A 23,486-nucleotide genomic window follows, 5' to 3' on the forward strand; every position below is an offset into this window, starting at 1 on the left:
CCAAACTATTCGTTATGAAAATAATATTAACATTTAGGCTACAATAATACAGTCCGAACAGAAAGACTGATATTTTTTAAGATACATAAAAAGCAATTGAAACAACCACAACGTATATCTCTTAGTGATCATCTCTTAAATCTAATAAAAATTAATTCAATGAATTATCATCAAAATATAATGATTTTGCATTATTTTTAAATACGAAAATCACCATTTTGCAACAACAGCAGCAGCAATGATGGATTTTATTCCTGTTCAATGACAAAACACTGTATAGTGTTTAATAGTTAGCTAGAACATTGCATATCTGGCATGCAGTCCTACATCTGTGTTTTATATCCTATACAAAAAGCTATACCAAGTATTTGACACCGAGTGTATTTTTGAGTAAAACACTTGGAAAAAGCAATATTTGGCAGCTTAACGATTTTTAAAATGAAAACAACGTATGTAAAAATTCCAGTCCATCTTTGGATCAGACCACAGTACCAAAAAGAATTAGTGAAAGTAGCAAATGCTCAGAGAACAGATGTTTCTGGAGGTGATGTGACCACAGCATTTCCTACTACAGACCATAGAACACTTGTTAAATGATTTGAGAACGTTCTGGAAGGAGTGGAAAATGACAACACAAAAAATTAATTCCCATTGCTTTTTACCTTAGCATTTTTGAAATGTGTTATAAATTTTAGTTTGCTATAGGATGTGGTGCCATATTAAGGTATAAAAACATCAAAAGGATAAATTTGTTTACTGATAAATTGTGGTGGTGGTGTTCTTTATGAGTGAACGTTGTGCTGAGGCATACCCAGGATCTCAAGGGCAGGAAAGACTGGCATGCCTGAAATACATGTGCTCTCAATATTTTGTATTAACCTTTTTCTTACCTTAATCTGGCAAAGTGTCTCAGAGGATACAAACATCTCAAAATGTGCTAATCTTGAAAGACATGTCAACATGTCAGCATGTAAATGTTCATTCATATTACTGTTTTACTGATAACAACTATGATTCATTTATTTGTTTGTACTTAATATCTTAAGTACTTAACATACTTAAAATCTCCTGCACTATGGATGGGCATGAGTTTTCCTGGTCAGGATGAGCAAACAATCTCAGATAAGCTGAACCAAGACATGTTTAGATTCTATAAACAAACATAACTTTGATAAATGATAACAGGATTGAGTGAAATCTTTTACTCATGACCCCTACAAGATATATTTTTGTTGATCTTGTAGTGCATGTTGCCTTGTTTGTTTATATATATATATATATATATATATATATAATTTCTAGTACCTTGTAACTGGAGGGAGGGTATATATATAATATATATATATATATATATATATATATATATATATATATATATATATATATATATATACCCTCCCTCCAGTTACAAGGTACTAGAAATTATATATATATATAAACAAACCAGGCAACATGCATTACAAGATCAACAAAAATATATCTTGTGTGTGTGTGTGTGTATATATGTATGTATATATATATATATATATATATATATATATATATATATTATATATATACCCTCCATCCAGTTACAAGGTACTAGAAATTGATCAATGCTTTTGTGATCTTGCACCCTACAATTACCAAAAACAAATTACAACTTGTTTCCTTTACGACTATAAAATGAAACTATTAGTTTTTAAATCTCTTAATGATGCATCACCCTCATACATATGTAAATGCATGATACGCTCGCTGTGTTCGGATCATGATTTAAGATCACCTACTGCTAACCTTTTATGTATTAAACATAGAAAGCCTGGTGAAGCAGCCTTTTGGTTTTATACACTAAAGGTCTGGAACACCAAAATTACCCACAAACCTTTGTCAAGCTCCTTCTAGCACCGTTTTTAAATAGGCAGCTAAAACATTTCTTTACTTTTTAGCATTTTTTAAATTTTGACCGTTTCCCCTCATTTTCATCTGTATGTTTTAATGCATTTTTGTTTCACTATTAACATTTTTTCATTTTTGTTTCATTTTACACTGTAAAGCATTTTGAGCAGCATTTAAATGTATAGGTGCTATATAAGTATTGAGTATTATTGTTGTTAGCAGTGTAACTGTATGAAGCTATATTTATAAAGGCTTTCATAAATTGTATGTACAGAGACATACATAAAGACATTTTTTTAAATGAAACACTTCACATCTGCTCCTTGATCAAAGCCGAGTCACCCATATGAGAGGCTAATAGAGACGTCCCTCGCACAGGGTTACAGTACCAATCAGACAGCTGACTGATAGCAGTCATGCCAATAATGTGCGTATTATAGTTCACAGATGCCTCTGGTGGCTCGTTAAGCTCCTCTATACACAGAGCCACATACACATGTACCCACAGTGCAGCAGGTTTGTAAGATGTAATCTACCAATACAGGCAGCGCTTTGGTCTGCATTATATAAAGGAGTTGATGCAAGCTCGACCCTGAGGGAGAGTTGCGTCATGTCTGCCCTTTGTACCAGACTGACCACCAGGGCCTGACTGGATGATATCTGTTCCGTCTACTCTCCTGAAGAGGAGTTCTTTACTGGGTGGACTGTGAATAGAGCTACCAACTGGTTCTCACTGATTAATGTGAGTACCGCTGTCAAGTCATTTCTTAAGGCTTAGAAGCCACTCTTGTGTGTTTTATACAAAGTTAAAGTTATGAGTAAAAGCAATGTCATTCCTTACGTAGTATTAGTTTGCTATCTGGTGCTATGTGGCAACATGTGTTGTAAAAAGTGCTATACAAATTAAATGGAGCCGAACTGAGTTGCAGGCTATCAGCCCCGCCTCCATGTAGGTACCTCCTGGGTGTGACCCCCAGTGAGCTTTGGGCAGGAGGGCAGGATCAAGCCCTTTAACGGCCCCGCATGCCTGTCGGTCATGTGCACTTGTGGTCACAAGCCCACTGTTCATTTATCCTCAGGGAAGGAAGAGTTGCCATGACGACAGTGGTTATCTGCATCCTCCATGGGTTTCCTGTGGAGGTGTGGTGATCAGAAGCTGGGTTTGAGAGGACGCCAGTATAGCAGCCACAGACCGCGGAGTGCAAACTGCTCAATGTGGCGTGGGTTTCTGAAAGCTCCTGGAGGTCCCGATCATGGCGGAATGGCAGTGAGCGGCCTCGCCAGGGCAGGCACGGCCCAGCCATGGCTGCTGGCTTGCTTCCTGCTCTTCATGCCGCTTCTGATGGGCTTGAACCCTTCTGCCAGCACACAGCAGAAATCCAACAGTTTCGGGCGACAGTTCCTGGGTCTGGACAAATGCAGCGTCTGCGTGGGCACCTCCATATGCAAGAAGCTTTTAAAAGAGGAAATAAGGTAAGACAGATCAAGGTCGAGGAAGTGCTTTTGTGGGCTTTTTTTTCTTTGTTTTCTACACTTAAATGAAGACTCACAGACAAAACAAGAGACCATGTGTTCTAGAACAGTGCAGGAAAGATCTGCTGCTCTGTTTAAATTCTTAAGCGTGACAACCATCAGCTACACTATTGATTGCTTAGTAGATTGTCAGATGACTTGCTCACTTGTTGCAGTCTTGACAAACTAATGACCATTGAAGGAACTGTAGGAGCCTTCAGGACAGATCTAATGGGAAATTCATTCATTTTTCACCAGGTTTGAAAAGTGGCTGCCCCCTCGTCTGCCTCCAGCCGACAGGACGTCATACGAGGGAACCTACACGGACGACTCGGAAAGCTGGAGGCCCGTGGTGCTGTCGCGGCTGGTGCCGCCACACCTGCAGGAGCTGGCCGACCGAGGCATCTGCCGCTCGGTGGGCAGGAAAGCCTGCAGCATCGAGGCTGTCCTCAGAGCCACGCCACGCTTCCAGAGCTGGGCGCGCTCCAACCTCCTGCAGCCCGGCATGGTGCAGGTGCGTCTCCTCCGCAAGCACGCGTCGGGTGGAGTCGTTCCGCCTCGAGCCTTGCTGAAACCCCAACTGCCCTCCTGTGTCTGCAGGGTCTGGCCACCCCGATGCTGCGCTGCCCCTCCCAGAGGCTGCTGGACCGCATCGTGCGCCGCTATTTTGAGGTGGCAGATGTGGGCAGCGCGCAGATGAAGCACTTCGCCAGCAAGGACAAGCTCCGTCTTCTCTACACGCTGGCTGTCAGTCAACAACCTCTTATACAGCAGGTATAAAGAACCATCAACCCACTCGATAAAGAACTCTACCAATTCATACCACAGTTATTAAAATTAGTAAGAGACATATACATAATAGAGTAAGTCATTATATCCATAACCAACTATTCGACACCCTATAAGTGTTCATCGCTTGTTTGTGAACGAGAACAAATGGTGAACGCATACAAGCAGCTTCCATCCAATCTCCGATGCTTCCTGGCAACCCCCCATGTGCATTCCCGTGGCATGATGCAGATGTTCCCAGGCACAGAGGGCTGGCCTTTTCCCCGCTACCACGGCTCCTGCGGCAGGCTGGTAGTGTGGGCTGCCTCCAGGCCCCTGACGGGTCTGTACGCGTCTCCCCTGGTGCGGCGGGCAGATGCTGCCTACCAACTGCTCCACACCACCCAGAGCCTGGCCTCCAACAGCCTCCGCTTCAACCTCTACTACACCAGGGTGTCGCCGACCACTTTCGGCATCACGGAAGATGGCAGGCTTTCCATCATGGATGCCAGCAACATCGGGATCATAGACCTGCAGGATGGTGAGACTCTTCAAGGGATCGTTTGACCATGCTAATATGAGTCATCACAGGCACAAGATACTTAAAACCAGATTACAAAGTAAAAAAAATAGATTTTTCACTTCTTATTAAGCATGTTAACTTGGTTTTATTTGAATATCTATGTCCTCATGGCTAGAAAAGGGGACATACTATACCAGTCTCACTATCTGGACAAGACAGAGACAAAACAAGTTAGAAATAACAAATCACTAATAACATAGCTGCACGGAGACATGCAGAAAGAAAATTCATTCACTTCTATATGATACTTTAATCCTTTCTAGGAGTTGACTTTCAAAGTACAGAAGCAGATTATCTAGATGTCTATAGAATGAAAACGTGCCTACTGTTAATTTGCAATAGAAACAGAATCACGGTATGTTGGTAGTGAGACGGAGGGAGCTTGCAGCCCAGTCTGGGATCCATTATCCACTACTTTCTTCACGTTCATAACACAGCTGCCAGAGCACGTGTTGTGTGCTGTGAAATAAAGCTCACTTGCTATGCTTTGTTCAATCAAGGCTCACAAATGGGGACACCAGGCCAGTATTGCCGGCAGGCGGGGGTGGATTTGTACTGTCTTACGGTTTCTGTAGTTCCCGTACAGGATTCACTGGGGCAGGCTACTAGTTGCAGTCATGTTTGTAACCGAGATTTTTATCAAAACAAACAGCTATGCTTCGAACATCTATGAACGCACGAACAGCATACCAGACCCCGCTGCACGTTTGCAGCGCTTAGGAATAAACAACCGGACAAACAAGTTTGGTGCCGTCTCGCAGCGCGATGGGGCAGCTCCCGTTTTCCATGATCATTTCTTCATTCATTTCAAATCATTCCTAATTAATCCTACAGTTTGGCTAAACACAATGCACCCCGATACCTTTCGCAGGATTCTCCAACGAAGACCCGCAGGCAAACCACACGGATGTCTTCTCCTGTCTGAGCGGCTCGTGCGAGAGGCCTGGTCCCTGCACCAGCGTTCGACTGTCTCAGAGCTTCACGCTGCTCTGCCGACACGTCCTGCCCGAGCTGCTGCTCCCCGGAGACGTGCGCCCGGGGGGCCTGCCTGCCAGGGCCATCGCGGAGCTGGCTGTGTGCGCAGACCCCAAACACTCTGACCAAAGAATTCTCAAAGCTGTGCATATACTGAAGAAAGCCCTGCAGCCTTTCAGACCATGCAACATCAGTTATGGATACAGGTATCCTGAGTGTAGATACAGTGACGAGTTCTAAAGCAGAAGGAACGATAGCATGACACTGAATGACCATCGCGGCTCGTCAGTGACACGTTAAAAGTCGATCTGTGAGGCCGGAGGGTGTGTAGACATCCTCTAAGCCACACTAAAGTGCTAACAATGTTATTTCAAATCACTAGCGTCACTAGGTTTGCAGAATATTCCAGTGCGCTTGGAAGATGATAAACACACATCTATGCAGAGGGAGGGGAACTCCTACTGGTCAATAAGCTGCTCCGTTCAGGGAATTCTGTCCTCTGTATTCCTAAATGTTTATAGCAAACAGGACTCAATTTAAAGTTTAGGACAAAGTAATGCAAGACATGATCATAATGTGGGATAATTAAGGAGCTCTGATCTCAGCTGGCCTTATTTTGCCTCATACTGTATAATTCAAACACCCATCAAACAATAAAAAAAGTCTTGATGGTGTTTTCCATACAATGTTTACTAAACAGCTTTATTCATGTGTAGAAAACAAGAGAAATGTTGAAAACGACATTTGCTCCATAAAATTTAATGGCAGGTACTCTTGGAAAAAAATAACAGCATTCCATCAACAAATATTTTCAAGCAATAAATATGCATTTATAAATAGTGTAAATTTACATCAAGATTAGAAACATAACAGAAAGAAAATCACAAATTAAAGTTTTATTCCTTAGCTATGTGCAATCCTTTTTCTTTGTGACTTGGCTGTTTTTTTTTTGTAATATTAAAAAAGGACAAACATAGAAACTGTTTAAAAAAATGTAATTACCTTCACATTACAATTCTTTTTTCTTAAGTTTTGTTTCCCCAAAGAGATTTACCTAAGACCGACCAGCTAGGCTAGTACCCATTTAGTGGAACAGACGATCCGAGGGCCTGCATCAGCCCACATGTGAAATGAGGGGGGAAAAACAAAACAAAACAAAACAAAACAAAACATCAATACAAAAGAAAGTAGATTCATCAGTAGTTTGTGTGATTTTGCAAATTTTGATATATACACTTTTTATCCCCACTAATTTGCCCGTTGTTTGAAGTTTGTCTTTTGCAGTTTGCCCTCTGGGGGGCACTGCTGAGTCAGGCAGAACAGTCAGAGGCGGAGGGCCGGCCCCTGCAGCGCTCTGGGTCGGGCCGGGCCGCTCCATACATGGCAGGTTTGCATAGACAAACTGCTCCGAACCAGCAGCCTTGCAGGATTTGCTACAGAAAACCAGTTAAGTGGAACTGGGTCGCTTTTCCTGAATATCAGAAAGGGTTATGTCGCGTTCCAGGGGTGTTGTCCTCCGAACCGCTAATGTTAATGTCAAGATGTGCAGGAAGGCAGAGGTGAGGCCTGTAAGGATCACACACACACACAGACACACACAGACTTGGAGTAATAAAAAAAATAAGACAGTTGCGGTATCTGAGAAGGGAAAAAGTTGAGACTCACTAATGTGAATTGGTCGTAAACCTGCATGAGGTCCTCCATTTTAAACTGCTGCAGAACTACAAAGCTGTGGAGGTCAGGACTGACGCGCCTAGCACAGTCGTAACACTGCACCACGTACGTCTTCCGAGAGTTGCTCTCACTGGTGACGAAGAGCAGGTTAAAGACCTCAACCTGCGGACGGAACACAGGCACGCATCCGCACACACACCCACACACAAAAAGGGTTTGGGTGTGCGGTTCAAATGGCCACCGGAAACATCAAGACATCCAAGGGAAAACTGAAACTCGCGCTGCAGGGTTCGAGTTGGGACGGAACGTGACAGGCACGCATCTGTCCCAGAACACGAGTCCTCCATGCACCTGCGTGAGAAACGGGTTAGCAGCATGGCATGGTGCAGGCGCGCCTCCTCCACAGCCACGTGTGGAGGAGACGGAGAAACTTGTTGGGGTTGGAGGCATTTCCACATATTCAAGCTGGTTTTCTGGATGGAAATGAAAGCACACTTGTATGCTTTTGTGTTGTCTAATAAAGTCCTGATCAAACAATGTATTGATCAATACAGGATTTAAAAATGCAGCCTTTAAAACAAAACCTTAGGTGAACTAAACAGATCACTCCTACAATAATTAGGGCAATCACTGAACTAAAGCAGCTGCACGTTTCAGACTTGAGTGTGAGTCTCAGGATACCGTTTATGACTGAAAGAATTAATGAGAGAGGGGCTCGTCGGGTCTTAACACCTCATGTAATTAATTTGCAGAGATGAGAAAGAGGCGTCTTCAATATTTATGACAAACAGATCCGAATCATCACTCTTTTCATAGTCAGACTACTGAAGGAATCTTACGAACTACAGCTGAAAACCCATATCTTTCGTCTTGGATTGTCAAAATTACCGCAGCTATGCAACTCTTGTATTCAGTTATTCATTAATTTACTGTATCTTTCGACTTTTTTTGTATTTCTCCTCAGTTCTGTTTCTAACCTTGTTTAAAACGGTGCCTTATTTAGTAGTGCCCTTAGGGATCTGGAGTGTTGCTAAGAACAACTTTTCCATTATAGTATTAGTAATAATAGAGTTCCACAGCACAGATAAGTGCTGGGAGCCACACTTTACCTCGCAAATGCCACAGTAGTGTGCAGGCTCGTCTCTGTACCTCGCAAATGCCACAGTAGTGTGCAGGCTCGTCTCTGTACCTCGCAAATGCCACAGTAGTGTGCAGGCTCGTCTCTGTACCTCGCAAATGCCACAGTAGTGTGCAGGCTCGTCTCTGTACCTCGCAAATGCCACAGTAGTGTGCAGGCTCGTCTCTGTACCTCGCAAATGCCACAGTAGTGTGCAGGCTCGTCTCTGTACCTCGCAAATGCCACAGTAGTGTGCAGGCTCGTCTCTGTACCTCGCAAATGCCACAGTAGTGTGCAGGCTCGTCTCTGTACCTCGCAAATGCCACAGTAGTGTGCAGGCTCGTCTCTGTACCTCGCAAATGCCACAGTAGTGTGCAGGCTCGTCTCTGTACCTCGCAAATGCCACAGTAGTGTGCAGGCTCGTCTCTGTACCTCGCAAATGCCACAGTAGTGTGCAGGCTGGTCTCTGTACCTCGCAAATGCCACAGTAGTGTGCAGGCTCGTCTCTGTACCTCGCAAATGCCACAGTAGTGTGCAGGCTCGTCTCTGTACCTCGCAAATGCCACAGTAGTGTGCAGGCTGGTCTCTGTACCTCGCAAATGCCACAGTAGTGTGCAGGCTCGTCTCTGTACCTCGCAAATGCCACAGTAGTGTGCAGGCTGGTCTCTGTACCTCGCAAATGCCACAGTAGTGTGCAGGCTGGTCTCTGTACCTCGCAAATGCCACAGTAGTGTGCAGGCTGGTCTCTGTACCTCGCAAATGCCACAGTAGTGTGCAGGCTCGTCTCTGTACCTCGCAAATGCCACAGTAGTGTGCAGGCTCGTCTCTGTACCTCGCAAATGCCACAGTAGTGTGCAGGCTCGTCTCTGTACCTCGCAAATGCCACAGTAGTGTGCAGGCTCGTCTCTGTACCTCGCAAATGCCACAGTAGTGTGCAGGCTCGTCTCTGTACCTCGCAAATGCCACAGTAGTGTGCAGGCTCGTCTCTGTACCTCGCAAATGCCACAGTAGTGTGCAGGCTCGTCTCTGTACCTCGCAAATGCCACAGTAGTGTGCAGGCTCGTCTCTGTACCTCGCAAATGCCACAGTAGTGTGCAGGCTCGTCTCTGTACCTCGCAAATGCCACAGTAGTGTGCAGGCTCGTCTCTGTACCTCGCAAATGCCACAGTAGTGTGCAGGCTCGTCTCTGTACCTCGCAAATGCCACAGTAGTGTGCAGGCTCGTCTCTGTACCTCGCAAATGCCACAGTAGTGTGCAGGCTGGTCTCTGTACCTCGCAAATGCCACAGTAGTGTGCAGGCTCGTCTCTGTACCTCGCAAATGCCACAGTAGTGTGCAGGCTCGTCTCTGTACCTCGCAAATGCCACAGTAGTGTGCAGGCTCGTCTCTGTACCTCGCAAATGCCACAGTAGTGTGCAGGCTCGTCTCTGTACCTCGCAAATGCCACAGTAGTGTGCAGGCTCGTCTCTGTACCTCGCAAATGCCACAGTAGTGTGCAGGCTCGTCTCTGTACCTCGCAAATGCTACAGTAGTGTGCAGGCTCGTCTCTGTACCTCGCAAATGCCACAGTAGTGTGCAGGCTCGTCTCTGTACCTCGCAAATGCCACAGTAGTGTGCAGGCTTGTCTCTGTACCTCGCAAATGCTACAGTAGTGTGCAGGCTCGTCTCTGGTCCTCCCGCGCCACACCAGCTCCTGGCCGGCCCCCAGCAGTGCCTCCGTCAGTACCTGGCACTGCCTCAGCGTCCTCAGCAAGCAGTACCTGTAAGCGCAGAGAGCCAGGCTCAGTCAGGAGGCCTTGCTCGCTCACAGCACTGGAGGGAGCAGGCCTTTCATCCCGCTGACGTGTACACGCGTTTACATGCTTTAAAGTCTGCAGAGACCGCAGATGCTGGCTACAGAAAGAAAGCAAAGAAGTCCAGTATGCTAATCACGGGTGCAGTACGTATATATTCTTGGCCGAGTGTTTGACTCACTTGATCATCTCAAAAAGCTTGTGGTCTGAAACTTTGATGTTTCTGGCCAGGTTCCAAGAGAGATGAATCATGGGAACGATGGATTTGACACTCTGGAGTTTGTTCCACTCATAGCGCTCCACCGCCAACTTAAACTGATGTGCTGGAAGGAGAGGGTGAGGGTACACAACTGTTCCGTAAACGTGTTTCTAGTCTCTGATCAATGTGACTTTGATTTTGACTCCTGATTTCACTGTCACTGTACAATTTATCAGTAAAACCTGGCATATTTCTTGCAAGCCAAGTTGTGTGTATGAGGATATATAACGCCTTTTATTGCGCACGAACCACCAAACAGTATGTCTTAATAGTTACCAGTGAGGGGCCCCACGTTCCAGGCTACGTTATTGCACCAGCCGATGGCCTGCACCCAGTGCACCGTGCCCGTGTTTAGCCACACCAGGTCGCCCGGACGCTGGATGAAGCGATACACTGGTACGTTAGCCTCGTACAAGTCCTCCAGGTTAGGCCACCACGAGCCCATGAGGAAATTGATGTTGTTCCTGTGTAACAGAGGCACACGGCAGCTACGGGTATCAGTATCAGAGGCTTTGTGTCCCCTGTGAAATGTTGTAGCATGGAAAAAACTGTATGACTGCTATTGGCTCACTCACTTCTCACAGAATTCGTTCATAACTCCCCAGTACGGCTCCGGCACAGCAAACCACTCGCAGTCTCCTGGGCCAATGTTAATGTTCACAGAACAGAAGTTGTTGTTTTCCTGGTGACCTAAAACAGACGACAGTCAGGGGGTCACCGATTTGCCTTCGATCTGCCCTTCGTCATGAATGGGATCATAACCCGGCGCTTTCACAAGAGGATCACCGCTTCTGAAGGTGTGTAGGCGCACATGGGTGCGCTCCCCTGGTACTGACCTGGGGTCCGGCTGCCTGGCACTTTCATGTAGAGCTGCACGGTGTTCATGCCCAGGATGGTGTGGCCCACGTGGCTGAGCAGGTTCCCCGCAGACACGACCCGAGCGAAGGCAGGCAGCTTACTTAGCTCCGACAGCTGCAGCTTCCACCTGCGGAGCACAGGAGAGAGGCGCTCCAACACTGCCCCGAGCAACACCACCTCCAACACTGCCCCGAGCAACACCACCTCCAACACTGCACACGCCGCTCTAATACCACAGTGATCGGACGCCACACAACGCTTCAACACCACATGGCACTCCTGCACAGCTTGCAAAGCGATGAACAGTTGAAAGCCATTAACCAGCACATTATGTTACATGGCACGCTACAACACTTTTGTTGATGTAAGCTGAAGGAATAAATGCTCTCTATTTAAAATGTGTGCTGCTCTTATTGGTGCCAAAACCTCTGTACTGACCAAACAGTGGCATTAGTGAGCTAAGCGACCTAACTGGAGGTTTATCTTACAGTTATTACAACTGACAAAATGGTTCTGACCGGCAAACTAAATCTGTTTCAGCAGTACATGCAACTTGGGTTAAAACTACAAAGTAAATGTGTCCCAACACTCTCGCTTCACTGTGCTGCCCTGAAAACGCTAACGCTTGGCTAGTGTTTGTGAAGAACATCAAATACTAGCTTACTATGGTAGCAGCATTTAGAAATGCAAGACATTTAATAAACACGACAGTGTGAAAACGCAGACAGCGATCAAGTGAGTATTAGTGCGTTTACTGGAGTAGTGAGCTGCAGCTGTCCACTCACTGTCCAGCTGTCAATTTTTTGCTAGTAATGTAGCACTCCCCAGCTGAAATGACGCACACCCCACCACTGTAACAGCGCTGCTACGAAAGGACTCCAGGACGCAGTGTTATGGCAATGTGTGTGATGCACCAGAACGCACTCCTAACACAAGCATTCTTCTTGCATGTAACAGAAGAGGGCTTTTATCCCCGCGTTGACAGACAGGCGAGGCGTACGTACGACTGGAGCGGTAATTGAAGCCTCGCAGCGGCAAGACAGCCGCCAGACACTTACTTCCTCTCGTCTGACAAGTCAATGTTGGTCCCAAACTTGATGTGCTTGAAGGGCCCTCTCCTTCTCCGCGCCAGACTAACGGAAGAGAAGGGAGGTTTGTTTACAGGCGGGAGACGCTCCAGCGGGCGGGCTCGTGCTCTCGCTAAAGCGCGGCGCTTACGTGTCAGCGGGAGCCGGCTCCGGGTCCGCGTCCTTCTGACCTTTCTTTCCATTCTCCTCCTGGAAGGGAGAAACCAGAGGAAATCGTTTGCAACCCGGCCGAGGAGCGAGGGACCGTCTGCCAAATGTCCGTGTCGCGCGACTTGCCCTCGCTGTCCTTAAAGCGCTGGGAAAACCTGGTTCATAAGCCTGTGACAGCACAGTAATGTCAGCACGCATGTGTCCAAAAAAGGATTCGTTCTGGCTTTGCTATGGGCTCTAACCCTCGGGTGACCATATTTTTGTTTTCCAAAAAGAGGACCAGGGGAGAAGGGGTGAGGGTAATGGATAACTACTGTCAACAAATTTATTTCATACTTACAAGACCAACAAAAATAGATTAAAAACTCTTGACATGTGTACGCTGTACATGGTCAGAACTCTCAGAGCATCACTCTCCGCTCTGGGTTTGGGCAAACATGTATCCTCTCTTTTTTGAAGCAGCTACACGCCCACACCTGACCAATGCTTGCAGGCAGGATATGTACACAAGTGACTAACTGGCATGCAAAAATGTCAGGACCTATACAGAAAAACGCAACATAAACCAGCTGAACTGTACGACATGAACGAAAAGTCAAATCCCGGTCACTTAAGACACTGTAGAAATCCAGACCAGACCTTTTTAAGTGTCGAAAAAGGCATGTCTGGGAAAAAGGACGCATGGTCTGACGTGATCAGATACGCCTGGTGTGCTGCGTGCAGGGCATGGGTGCGTGCCACATTCCTAAGAGGAAAGTCAACAGCAGGGGTCGTGCTCGCCAGCAAGCCACCGCAGAGACGCTGCGCAGGGCTACCCGGCTAGAGGCGGCGGACGCCTCGCATGCCATAGTGCACACCTGCCCTCCCTTTCGTGCACTGGGACTAGCAGCAAGGCACCTGGGATATTTACAGACACCGTGGTGGAAACTTTCAACGGCTCTTTGACAGGCTTTGCTCTCGGCTCGGCAAGCTGCTCCAAAACCCCCCCAAAAAACCAGAAATAAAAACAAACACACACAGGAAAAAGAAGGAAGGCACCGTGCTCCTGAAGTTTCCCAAATAAAGCGTGCCCCGAGACGCCCACGGCGGCTCCAAACGCGTGCTGTCCTCTCTGGTCCCGTCAGTGCTGGGCGGTGGGCGCAGACAGGACCCCGGCCCTGCAGCTCAGCAGGTGTGAAGGAGCACGGCCATTTTCCTAAAGGAGTCCCTGTAGCTACACGGTGTGTCAGACAGCGAACCTCCAGCGGGTCTAGAGCCACTGCTTATGTTAGCGACCCAGCATAGTCAGATAATTACTAAACAACCTGGTGTTATAAACTCCTGAAAAGCCTTAATGTCTGGGCACGTGTGCTGTTTACACACCAAGAGGTGCAGAGTATTATGGCAGGCAATAATAGTGACCAGTGTGTTAGCTTACCGAGGTCTGATCCAAACAACTATTGCGACTGCTGGTGATGTGCTCAGAAGGTTTTTGTTTTTTAAAAAAAAAATAAAAATAAAAGCCAAAAAAGCAAAAATTAGGCTTTACAACAGAGTGAGCGTGAGAGTAAAAACAAGTTTGCCTGTCCAGTGTGTTTCGAGGCTCCTGGATTTCGAGGATCATGAATGAATCGATTAAATATATTTTTGTATGAAATAAAATTTGTGCCTTAGTATTAAATGTTAAAATGCAAGAGAAAGCAGCGCTCCGGTGCCATATGGAACTTCCAAAGAGGAATCTTAGCAACACGCTGGGCCCAGGCGTGGGGGACTGACCCGAAGGGACTCCTGGAAGGAGGACGCCTGGTACTGCGCGTACTTGGAAATGGAGGTGAGGGAGCGGCTACTCTCACATCGCCACGTCTTCCTGCTGGCTGTCGAGTCCCAGTTCTCGTCGGCAGGCTGAGCCAGCTGGGTGCGCACCTCCACCGGGTGCTCGGGGTTTGCCTCCACCAGGGTCTTGGTAGAGAACAGGCCCAGGTCTGGAGGGGAGAGTGCAGGGTGACAGAAAAGTTGATTATTAGCTGGGTGAGCCATGGGTTTCAACGCATCAGAAGCAGGTGGACGTTTCAACATTTCATGAGCCTAAGGAAGCAAAAAAAAAAAAAAAACTAAAGAAAGAAACAGCATATTGGTCATTGCCAGCACGCCACATCGAGCTGACGAAATTACAGAAATAAAGTGAATTGTATGGAATAATGAAGTGACACTGGAAGTATGACAGGCTGGCAGCATGCTATTACACGGAGCAAATTCTCCACAAGTGGCAGCACATCCCGGTAAACAGCCTGACAACCAATTATAAGCTGAATGAAATGTCACGGCAACGGACGGAAATGACAACACGTGCTGGATGCAATGCTATGGACACTAATTACACCACATCCAAGCATTCGCTTGAGAAAAGCTTTTTTATTTTATTTCATTTATTCTTCAGTCACAGCCAGGCTATATGAACAACAACAAGACTCAGCTGCACGGTCAACATCCATCCACCGTGGTAGCAGGCAGTCTATGCGTCCTACTAGCCTTATGATTATTAGTCATGTGTCACCTAACGATCTGACCCAGCTTGACTTCTTTTAACTACTTTTTCCAGTCGTATTTAAAAACTACACCGGTAGGAACAGGAGGGGAGCTGCGCCTGCCGACGGAGCTAAATGTTGCTGTGGGTGGGGACTGGGAGAGACGCTACTGCGATGACTTTTTCAGCTTGCAGGTGGTGCTGTTGTCATTCGTGCACTGACCATCCATCGACACAGTGGGCTAAAAAAGTTCCTCTGCATCAAAAGAGCACTCTCAGGACTAACGAGCCTCCACCCTGCACCCAGCAATTAATACAGGACGCAGGAGACGTGATTCGACTTTAGTTTAGGGACCGCAAATGGCAATCATGTGTCATACCGTCTTGACATGTATGTAGGCACACACACACACACACACACACACACCACACACACACACACACACACACACACACACACACACACACACACACACACACACACACACACACACACACACAGAACATGCACTCATTCCCTCTCCACCCACATACACATACTTGTTCCCCATCAACAAATGTATCCTCCAACGCATGTGAACACACATACACGCACACACACACACACACACATTCCCCAACTCAGACACAGCAGGAACACACACAAATTCACTTCCCTCCAACACACAGCCCCTCTCCAACCACCCACACTGTTTGGTTTGGTGCGCCCAACCAACACACACACACACACTCTTCTACCCACCCCCAACGTGCCACATCCCCAAGGCACACACGCACGAACACCAGGCACCCAGACACAGGCACACGCACACGCACACGCACACACACACACACACACTTACCTAGTTTGAGAGCTCCAGCAAGGCCTCGGATAACCGTAACAGGGTTGGCTTGGCTCGTGCAGAACTGGTGCAGAGGAGGAAAGAAGGCATCCCTCTTGCTCTCCAACTGCAGGGCAATTCAAAAACAGACAAACAACGCAAATAAAACCGCAGCAGCACAAACAGCAAGCACGCCAAACGCGGCGAGACCCTAAAACAGCGCAGCATGCATGCGAGCAGCATACGGTCCTTCCTCACGCCACGGGGTGCGGCCGGCTCTGAACGGCAGCGGTGCCGCAGTTCACACGCCCGTCTCCACGCGGAGAGCGGCAAATCAAACCACGGATGGGCTGATTAGCCTGAACCAACTCGAGTGCAACTGGACCGTTGTAAAAGCTGGACTGGAGTTAAGGTATGGGACCATGCTGCTCGCCAGCCAGGCGGGTTCTGGCAGGTGGTTGTGGGAGTATATGCTTCAAACCTTCCCCAATGTCAGCCAGCAAATGTGTCAAAGGGACCTTAAAAACATAACCGCTCGAGATAAATAACTGGGCAGCGGGTCTTCCAAGTGAACACATGAAGCTGATCTACTCACATAAATGCTGGGAGTCGGAGGGTTGAGTTTGTCCTTTGATAGTGGGGGGAAGGGTTGAAGAGGGACTCTTGGAGGGGGACACTTGTCCAATAAGATGCTGTTGTTGGATACGCCGTTCTTCCCAAGGTTTCTGCACAAAAAGGAGAAAGAGGCATTTTCAGCAATACCCCTTCATGGGACTTCTCCAGTTTCTAATGTTCTAATCAGCTTTAACTTCAGCCCAGCCAAAGCAGTCTGCTCCCCCCCGCCCCCCAAACCCCCACACCGGAAGAGGCCCCCGCCCACAGCACGCCGCGCTGGCCGGAACGGGCCGGAACGTCCACCCAGGAGGAGAAGGGAAAAACCATTGACTGGTGTACTGGCGGACGACCCAAAGTCACAAAGCAAGTCTTGGCTCAGGGAGCTCAAAACTAAGAACAAGAACAAAACAAGAACAAAGCGACCAACTCTTTCTCTCTTCGTTTTCTGTGCGGAGGCCAACACACACACAGGCTGAGGAACCACACAACCTGCACTGTTCGTTTCACTTCCGTGACGTCCCATAATGAACCATGAGGAGGTGCAGGCAAAAGAAAGACTTAAAGACGCTTAGGACTCGGCACGCTGTGGTACCACTCCACCTCCGAGGAAACGTAATGCAAATTTAAATTTGGACTAATTCGCACACAATGCATCTGAAACAAAAACAGCAATGTAAACAAATCAAAACAAATGCAACACACGATACGTTTACAAAGAGCGATCTACACCGTTTTTTATAAAATGTGGGTAAAAGTCTTAATTGATCTTGGTTTACTTTTTTGTGTATACTGTACTATCACCACAACAGTGCCATTAGCGCCACTTCCAGTAAGCCCTTCTAAGGAGGGTGGAAGGTGACCATAACCATCGAAACAGCAACGGCGCCCTGCGCGACCCCGGCGGTACCTGCAGGCTCGGAGCATGTCGCTGGAGCTGGGGTAGATGGAGACGGAAGACCACGACGCCAACGCCGGGGGAGACGGCATACGGCAGACCAGAGGAGAGTCCGACTGCAGGGGGCTACGCGAGTCCTCTGGGCCCTTGCCATTGAGCCCGGGGCCGTTAAGGCAGCCGACGCGGTCCTGGGGGGCGTGCCGCACTGCGGGGTCGGGCGAGGGCGTGGGCGCGGACGAGCGGGGCGAGGAGGCCGCGGAACCCTCCCGCGCCCCGCTGCCCCCGTGGGCGTTTTCGGCGCTGTTGGCTTGCCCCGTCGTCAAGGCAGAGGGGGGGCGATTGTCTGGAGCGGGTGAGCCGGGAGCCGCCGCAGCCGGGCCCTGGCGGACGTGATTAGGCGGTCCCGCGGCGGGCATCCCCGCCGGGTGCCCGTTTTGCGAAGGCTTGCTCTCTTTGGTCGGGGCCGCACCTTGCTGTCTACCTGAGGTAGCCAGGTGCGGGGGAGGAAGGGAGGGGAGCTGAACGGGAGGGGCCTCGCAGGCCCGGGAACCCGAACGGCAGAGCTGATTGAAGACGCAGGCCTGGGTGGGCGGGAAAGCGCCGGGGAAAAAGGAAGGCGGTCGGCTGTTGGGACCGGACAAATGTGATTCTGGACTTTTGTTGAGCCCCTGGTGACGAAGAAAAGCAAAAAAAAAGAGAAATGAATTCATTAAAGAAAATATAAATAAATAAGTGTTTTTACACAGCCACACATCCACGTGTAGATGCTAAAGCCAAGCAATGAAAAATAGCAAAAAGGAAATGATGCAAACCTATTCCCTCACCTGAGTGGAGTTGGCTCGTTGGCTTTTCCACGCCAGGCTGTTCTCACTGCTGGTGGAGGTTGTGCAGTTGTGAGGTAGTGAGTTTTGCTGCAGGTAAGGCACGTTTGCATTGCTCCCCAGCCCTGGGACGTGGTTATTGCCCACAGAGTGGCACTCTGTGTTGCCCAGGGCTCTGGCAGGGATGCAGGGCGTGGGGCTCATGGCGACAGGGCCGTTGGCCATTGGCTGCAGGGCACAGATTGGCCGGGCGACGGGGGCCGGGCGAGAGGCCGAGTCGAGCGGGCTCAGCGCAGGCAGCGGGGCGTTGGCCGCAGTGCCGTTGGGCAAGGCGGGTCGGGTGCCGCTGGTGGCGCTCGCCCTCACCTGTTCAAGAGAGTCGGGTCAGGCCACGAACATCGGAAAAGCTACGTCGCCCCGCGCGTGCCGGTTTGGTGCTGCACAATACCTGATTCTGGTGCTGCTGGGTAAGCAGGAGTTGCTGCTCCAACATCTGCAGCGGCACTGGCTTCAGGTTCGCCCTGTTGGCCCGCAATTGTTCCAAGAGCTGCAGAGGCACACAACGAGGAGGGAAGATTCGTAAACTCATCACCATAGTCCCGGAGGCCCTGCCAAAAAGAACCAGAAGGAACAAGCAAACTGAACCTGCAGCTTCTGTGGGGTTAAGTACCAGCTGGGGACCGGCTGATGGATCGGCTGGCTCGGCCAGGAATCCGGACAATTCTGCGGAACGGAGGAAAAATTGTTTGAGACACTTCCATTAGGCACACCCCACAGCGCTAACGGATCAAAAGGCTGCTGGGAACCGGGGCGCCATCGGACCTTGGAGGGGCTAGCGGTCCTCTTCCTCTTGGCCGGGCTGGCGTGCTCCGCCGCATGGCTGGCAAGGAGCGCGTGGGGAGGCAGGGGCTGGCCCTCACCGCACTGATGGCCTTTGCACGCTTGCTGTGGGGGGGCAGAACAAAGAACAGCATCTGGGAGCAGGCGTGGCACAGACAGGCAGGCTGCTGAAGGCCCATCTCAGAGACGTGCTGAGCCCTGCTCTGGCCATTACTACGCGCTACAGCAAAGATCGTCTTTAAGAAGCAGTGGACAACGCTAGCCAACATGCATCTTCCAGCCTACAGGCTTCCAAGTAAACCTAAAATTCATGAATCAAATTGTAAAAAGTATATTCTTTTGTATATATAAGGGTTTTGCATTTTTCTAAAAACGCCGCCTCTCCATGAACTTCCCAGGCTTTGGTTTTGTTTGTTTGTTTTTTCTTGGCAGTAGTGATGGAAGGAATACGAACAACAGAAACTGAATAAGCCTCATTCAACACCATTTGACGCTGAAGCGTATGTACAGAAATGATCGATATCAAACAGCTTCCCAAGAAAAAACAACGTTAATGAGAACAAGGGATCAAGGAAAGGGAACGTTTATGAACCGTTTTCGCACAACAGTCGCTCCACCATATGCTTGACGCATGCTAACGCATTCAGAAGTGCTACATTCACCACGGACAGACAGCTGATACTGGTTTGCATGTGGCCATTCTGTTATGGTTTAGTTTCCATGAACAGTAAGGTTGTAGAAATGAATGGGTGAGCTGTTATGCATATGAGATCTATGGTCAAAAGAACTTTAAACTATATAGTTTATAAAAAAAAATAAAAACACAGAGTTTTGTGAATATTAAGCAGGCAGTGTTAAAAACATTAAAGTGTCCACAAAGTTAAAGTGTCCACATTAAAGTGTCCACAAAGTCATAAACTTAACTGTCATAAAAAGGCACACTTGGCCGAAGCGAGTACCATGTTAAGAAAACAAGGGCCAGACTAATTAAGCTAAGATAGAGGGTGGGGTAGGGGGTGCGCGTGTGTGTCTACAGGCCTGTCCAGGAGAGCTGGTCTCACCTGCTGGGCTGTGTTCAGCACTCCCTGTCTTGAGGTAAGCTCTGCTGGAATCGGAAGACTCCACGCCTCCTCAATACTAGGAAGCATTTTACTTTTACTTGGTAGACTACCGTGTTGTAGGTTACACAACTGAGCCTAGGAAAGATTGTGTAAAAATCAAAATTGGACTGAAGAAAGGTTGGTTATCTACGCTGAAACGTGCATAAGGCATATATTATTTTGGAATTGCAGCATAACTGTGGTAAGATTTAGTATTAAAACTCTAATACTTCAGGCAATGCAATGGAAGTATGCACTGAACTGCAGATGGAAATGATCATTCAGAATGCACACAATACAATCTATGACATAAGGTCAGTTCTAAAACAAAACCAAGATATGCACATATACACAAAACCAATTTGCAACTTTGGAGAAAGCAACAAAGTTCAAACCATGATAAGCACATCAAACAATGTTTCATGTAATGGAAAAATGAGAGGGGAAAAACCAAAATGCATCATCCTTCAGTCTGGCCACTACCTGCAAGTATTTAATCCGGGCAGTGAGGGCACTGACGTTAGGGCAGGACTTGCTGCAGGTTGCGTTGACGTAGCACTTGATGGCGTCCTGCGGCTGGTTGCAGGACTCGTAGAGCGTGCCCAGGTCCATCCAGGCTGCGGCGTGACTGTGGTCCAGCTGCACGGCGCAGATGTAGGCCTGCAGGGCGTCCATGGGCTGGTTCTGCTGCTGATACAGTACCCTGGAGGTGCGAGAGAGAGAGAGGGGGGGAAAACGCCGGTGAGGAGATGCAGGGTAGCGATGCGAGGACAACCGTAGCTGGAGACCAGGGGTCTAAAGCAGAAAACGGACTAGGCCTTAAGCTGTGGTCATCGCAACCCGTCTGTCGCCAGATCAGATTTTTCACTACATGGATTATTGTGGCCAAAGTAATTCATGATAGTATCGCGACATCTATAGAAAATCTGATCCAAATAATGTCCAAGACGCTGCCCCTTTAAGAGAAAGCTTACCCACTGATCATGCTGCTGTTTGGTGTCTGAGTAGCGTGCTGCAGAGTTTAAACTGAGGGGTTTCCAAGTGTGGTTGGTTTAGTATTAACATGTTCGTAACTGAAGTAATCGTTGACGTGAGTCCGTATTTGTTATTAAGGTGAGTGGTAGGCTACTAATAGTACGCAAAGGTAATGATGTTCATAGCTTTAATGCTAACCAATTCTACATTATATAATTGTTTAGCTCTTTCCTGTATTATTTATTTCAGACAACAACCTGTTGTCACTACCGTATGTTTTGACTGACACACCATGGTGATGACCGCTTATCAGACCAGTGCAGACATTTGTTGGAAGCTAGAACAAAATAATAATGTCAGTTAAGTACATCCTTAAAGTTTTTTGGGGTTTGTTTTTTGGCAAATAAAAGACACTACTCAATACGAGTATAGTGACGTGGGGAAACAGTAACCTCAGCTATACAGAAGAACAATTATATTAAATTAATGAATAGTGAAAATGCAACGAGATGGACAGATAAACAAAGGATCCTTCAAGCTAATCATCTGCCTTAGTTACTGGAGCTGAATTATTTACTCTATTACCACCTCCATATTACTTAGAAGTTATTTAAAAATAGACATCACGGTTATCGTCACTACTGCTATACCACGACACCCCCATCTCAATCATACTCCTCCTTTAAATGCCAAATCTGCCTCAACTTGGTTTCTCACAGACTTAAATGAAAAAAGCTCATAGTTCAAGATCAAGGATAACATTTCTGTGGAAAACGACAGAGCAAACAGTCATCAGTAGCAAGACAACATTTTTCATATGATGTCCATGGCCACAGGAAGTGCACAGGAAAAGTTCCAACCTATGCTAAGGTGTGGTGGAGCAGGTGGGAAAGCTCCGGGTGGTGCCTGGTGCAGCTGAGGCTTAAAAGAGCATAATGCTCAAACATGTAAATAATCACTCCGTCTCTCTTTCCAAAAATGCTCTCCCCACATATTAGCAAAAACAAGATTCAGAAATGTAGAAGCTTTAATATCTGGCTGTTTATTTTAGGTTATACACAAGAGGCATGTAATCAGAATTATTCTATATACAGTTGTGGTCAAAAGTTGAGACTAGCACAAATTTTGGTTTTCACAAAGTTTGCTGTTTCAGTTTTTAGGGTGGCAATTTGCATTAACTCTAGATTGTGAAGAGTGGTCAGATTAATTGCGATTAATTGCAAAGTCATTCCTTGCCATGAAAATTAATCACAAAAATTTCTGCATTCCAGCCACTGCATTTCAGCCCTGCCACAAAATGGCCTGCTAACATCATTTCAATGGTCTTCTCGTTAGCTCACGAGAAACTGTTAACGAGGACAAGGCAGCTGATTTAATTCAACCATTCATCAAATCAAGAACGTTCAAGGAGAGAGGTTCAATTACAGTGAAGAAGGCTTCAGGGCACCCAAGAAAGTCAAGCAAGTGCCAGGAGGATGCAGCTACACTATCAGGTCACCACCAGTGCAGAGCTTGCTCAGGAATGGCAGAAGGCAGGTGTGAAGGCATCTTCATGCACAGTGAGGCGAAGGCTTTTAGAGGATGGCTTGATGTCAACAAAGGCAGCAAAGAAGCCACTTCTCTCCAAGAAAAATATCAAGGACAGCCTGACATTGTGCAGGAAGCATGGGGATTGGACTGCAGAAGACTGGGGTAAAGTTATTTTTTCTGATAAATCCTTTCAGACTGTTTGGGACATCTGGACAAATGATTTCTTCTCCGAACAAAGTTGGGTCCATGGCCAGGAAACACTCCAGATCTCAATCCCATTGAGAAACTGTGGTCAATCCTCAAAAACAGGGTGGACAAAAACACACAAACTGTGAGCAACTCCAAGCACTGATTATGAAAGAATGGGTTGCCATCAGTCAAGATTTTGCAAAGTAGCTGATATCCAGCATGCCAAGGCGAATTGCAGAAGTCTTAAAAAAAGAAGGGTCAAGATTGTATATACAAAGTCTTTGCTTAAACTGGATGCATTTGTCAATAAAACGTTTTTTTTTTTAATTATGAAATGCTTATAAATGTACTTCATTATTCCATATAAACATCTGACAAAAGGATCCAAAAGAAAAATGAAGCAGTAAACTGAGAAAACCAAAATGTGTGTCTGTCTCAAAACGTTTGGCCACAACTGCACACAAGCAGCAGTTCTCTCACATTCTCAGTGGCTGGTGCTCATCTCTGCGCTTTCTACTTGTTGCACACAACATACAAGATTCA

General features: G+C 47.3%; 2 protein-coding genes across 6 annotated transcripts in view; one reads left to right on the plus strand and one right to left on the minus strand.

Annotated features, from left to right (window-relative positions):
- The first annotated feature begins 2,858 nt into the window (after positions 1 to 2,858).
- dipk2b (divergent protein kinase domain 2B) lies at positions 2,859 to 6,492 on the plus strand. Its single transcript, XM_027005209.2, has 5 exons — positions 2,859 to 3,351; positions 3,649 to 3,904; positions 3,991 to 4,164; positions 4,411 to 4,699; positions 5,613 to 6,492. Exons 1-5 carry the CDS (start codon positions 3,002 to 3,004, stop codon positions 5,954 to 5,956), a joined length of 1,413 nt encoding a protein of 470 aa, XP_026861010.2. The 5' UTR covers positions 2,859 to 3,001; the 3' UTR covers positions 5,957 to 6,492.
- Positions 6,400 to 23,486, minus strand: part of kdm6a (lysine (K)-specific demethylase 6A) — a 42,187-nt gene continuing 25,100 nt past the window's right edge. For 2 of the 5 annotated variants that reach the window (XM_035522946.1, XM_035522945.1), the window contains 19 exons: positions 20,733 to 20,952; positions 20,211 to 20,345; positions 19,132 to 19,254; positions 18,955 to 19,032; positions 18,758 to 18,856; positions 18,313 to 18,675; positions 17,501 to 18,156; positions 16,574 to 16,703; positions 16,000 to 16,105; positions 14,410 to 14,615; positions 12,635 to 12,822; positions 12,475 to 12,549; positions 11,395 to 11,543; positions 11,134 to 11,248; positions 10,835 to 11,022; positions 10,481 to 10,622; positions 10,140 to 10,266; positions 7,382 to 7,552; positions 6,400 to 7,282 (listed from right to left, as the gene is read on the minus strand). In XM_035522946.1, coding sequence (XP_035378839.1) covers positions 7,253 to 7,282; positions 7,382 to 7,552; positions 10,140 to 10,266; positions 10,481 to 10,622; positions 10,835 to 11,022; positions 11,134 to 11,248; positions 11,395 to 11,543; positions 12,475 to 12,549; positions 12,635 to 12,822; positions 14,410 to 14,615; positions 16,000 to 16,105; positions 16,574 to 16,703; positions 17,501 to 18,156; positions 18,313 to 18,675; positions 18,758 to 18,856; positions 18,955 to 19,032; positions 19,132 to 19,254; positions 20,211 to 20,345; positions 20,733 to 20,952 — 3,301 coding nt within the window. In that variant the 3' untranslated portion in view covers positions 6,400 to 7,252. The remainder of the gene's footprint in view (positions 7,283 to 7,381; positions 7,553 to 10,139; positions 10,267 to 10,480; positions 10,623 to 10,834; positions 11,023 to 11,133; positions 11,249 to 11,394; positions 11,544 to 12,474; positions 12,550 to 12,634; positions 12,823 to 14,409; positions 14,616 to 15,999; positions 16,106 to 16,573; positions 16,704 to 17,500; positions 18,157 to 18,312; positions 18,676 to 18,757; positions 18,857 to 18,954; positions 19,033 to 19,131; positions 19,255 to 20,210; positions 20,346 to 20,732; positions 20,953 to 23,486) is intronic. The other 3 variants (XM_035522949.1, XM_035522947.1, XM_035522948.1) reach the window with 2 other exon arrangements.

The sequence above is a fragment of the Electrophorus electricus genome, chromosome 25, assembly GCF_013358815.1.
Source record: "Electrophorus electricus isolate fEleEle1 chromosome 25, fEleEle1.pri, whole genome shotgun sequence".
NCBI lineage: Eukaryota > Metazoa > Chordata > Actinopteri > Gymnotiformes > Gymnotidae > Electrophorus > Electrophorus electricus.

Bases quoted from the DNA above. Each gene is read 5' to 3' on its own strand.
- dipk2b (XM_027005209.2), top strand. From the start codon at position 3,002: ATGGGTTTCCTGTGGAGGTGTGGTGATCAGAAGCTGGGTTTGAGAGGA. The intron at 3,352-3,648 runs GTAAGACAGATC...ATTTTTCACCAG, and splicing joins CTTTTAAAAGAGGAAATAAG to GTTTGAAAAGTGGCTGCCCC. The intron at 4,165-4,410 runs GTATAAAGAACC...GGCATGATGCAG, and splicing joins AACAACCTCTTATACAGCAG to ATGTTCCCAGGCACAGAGGG.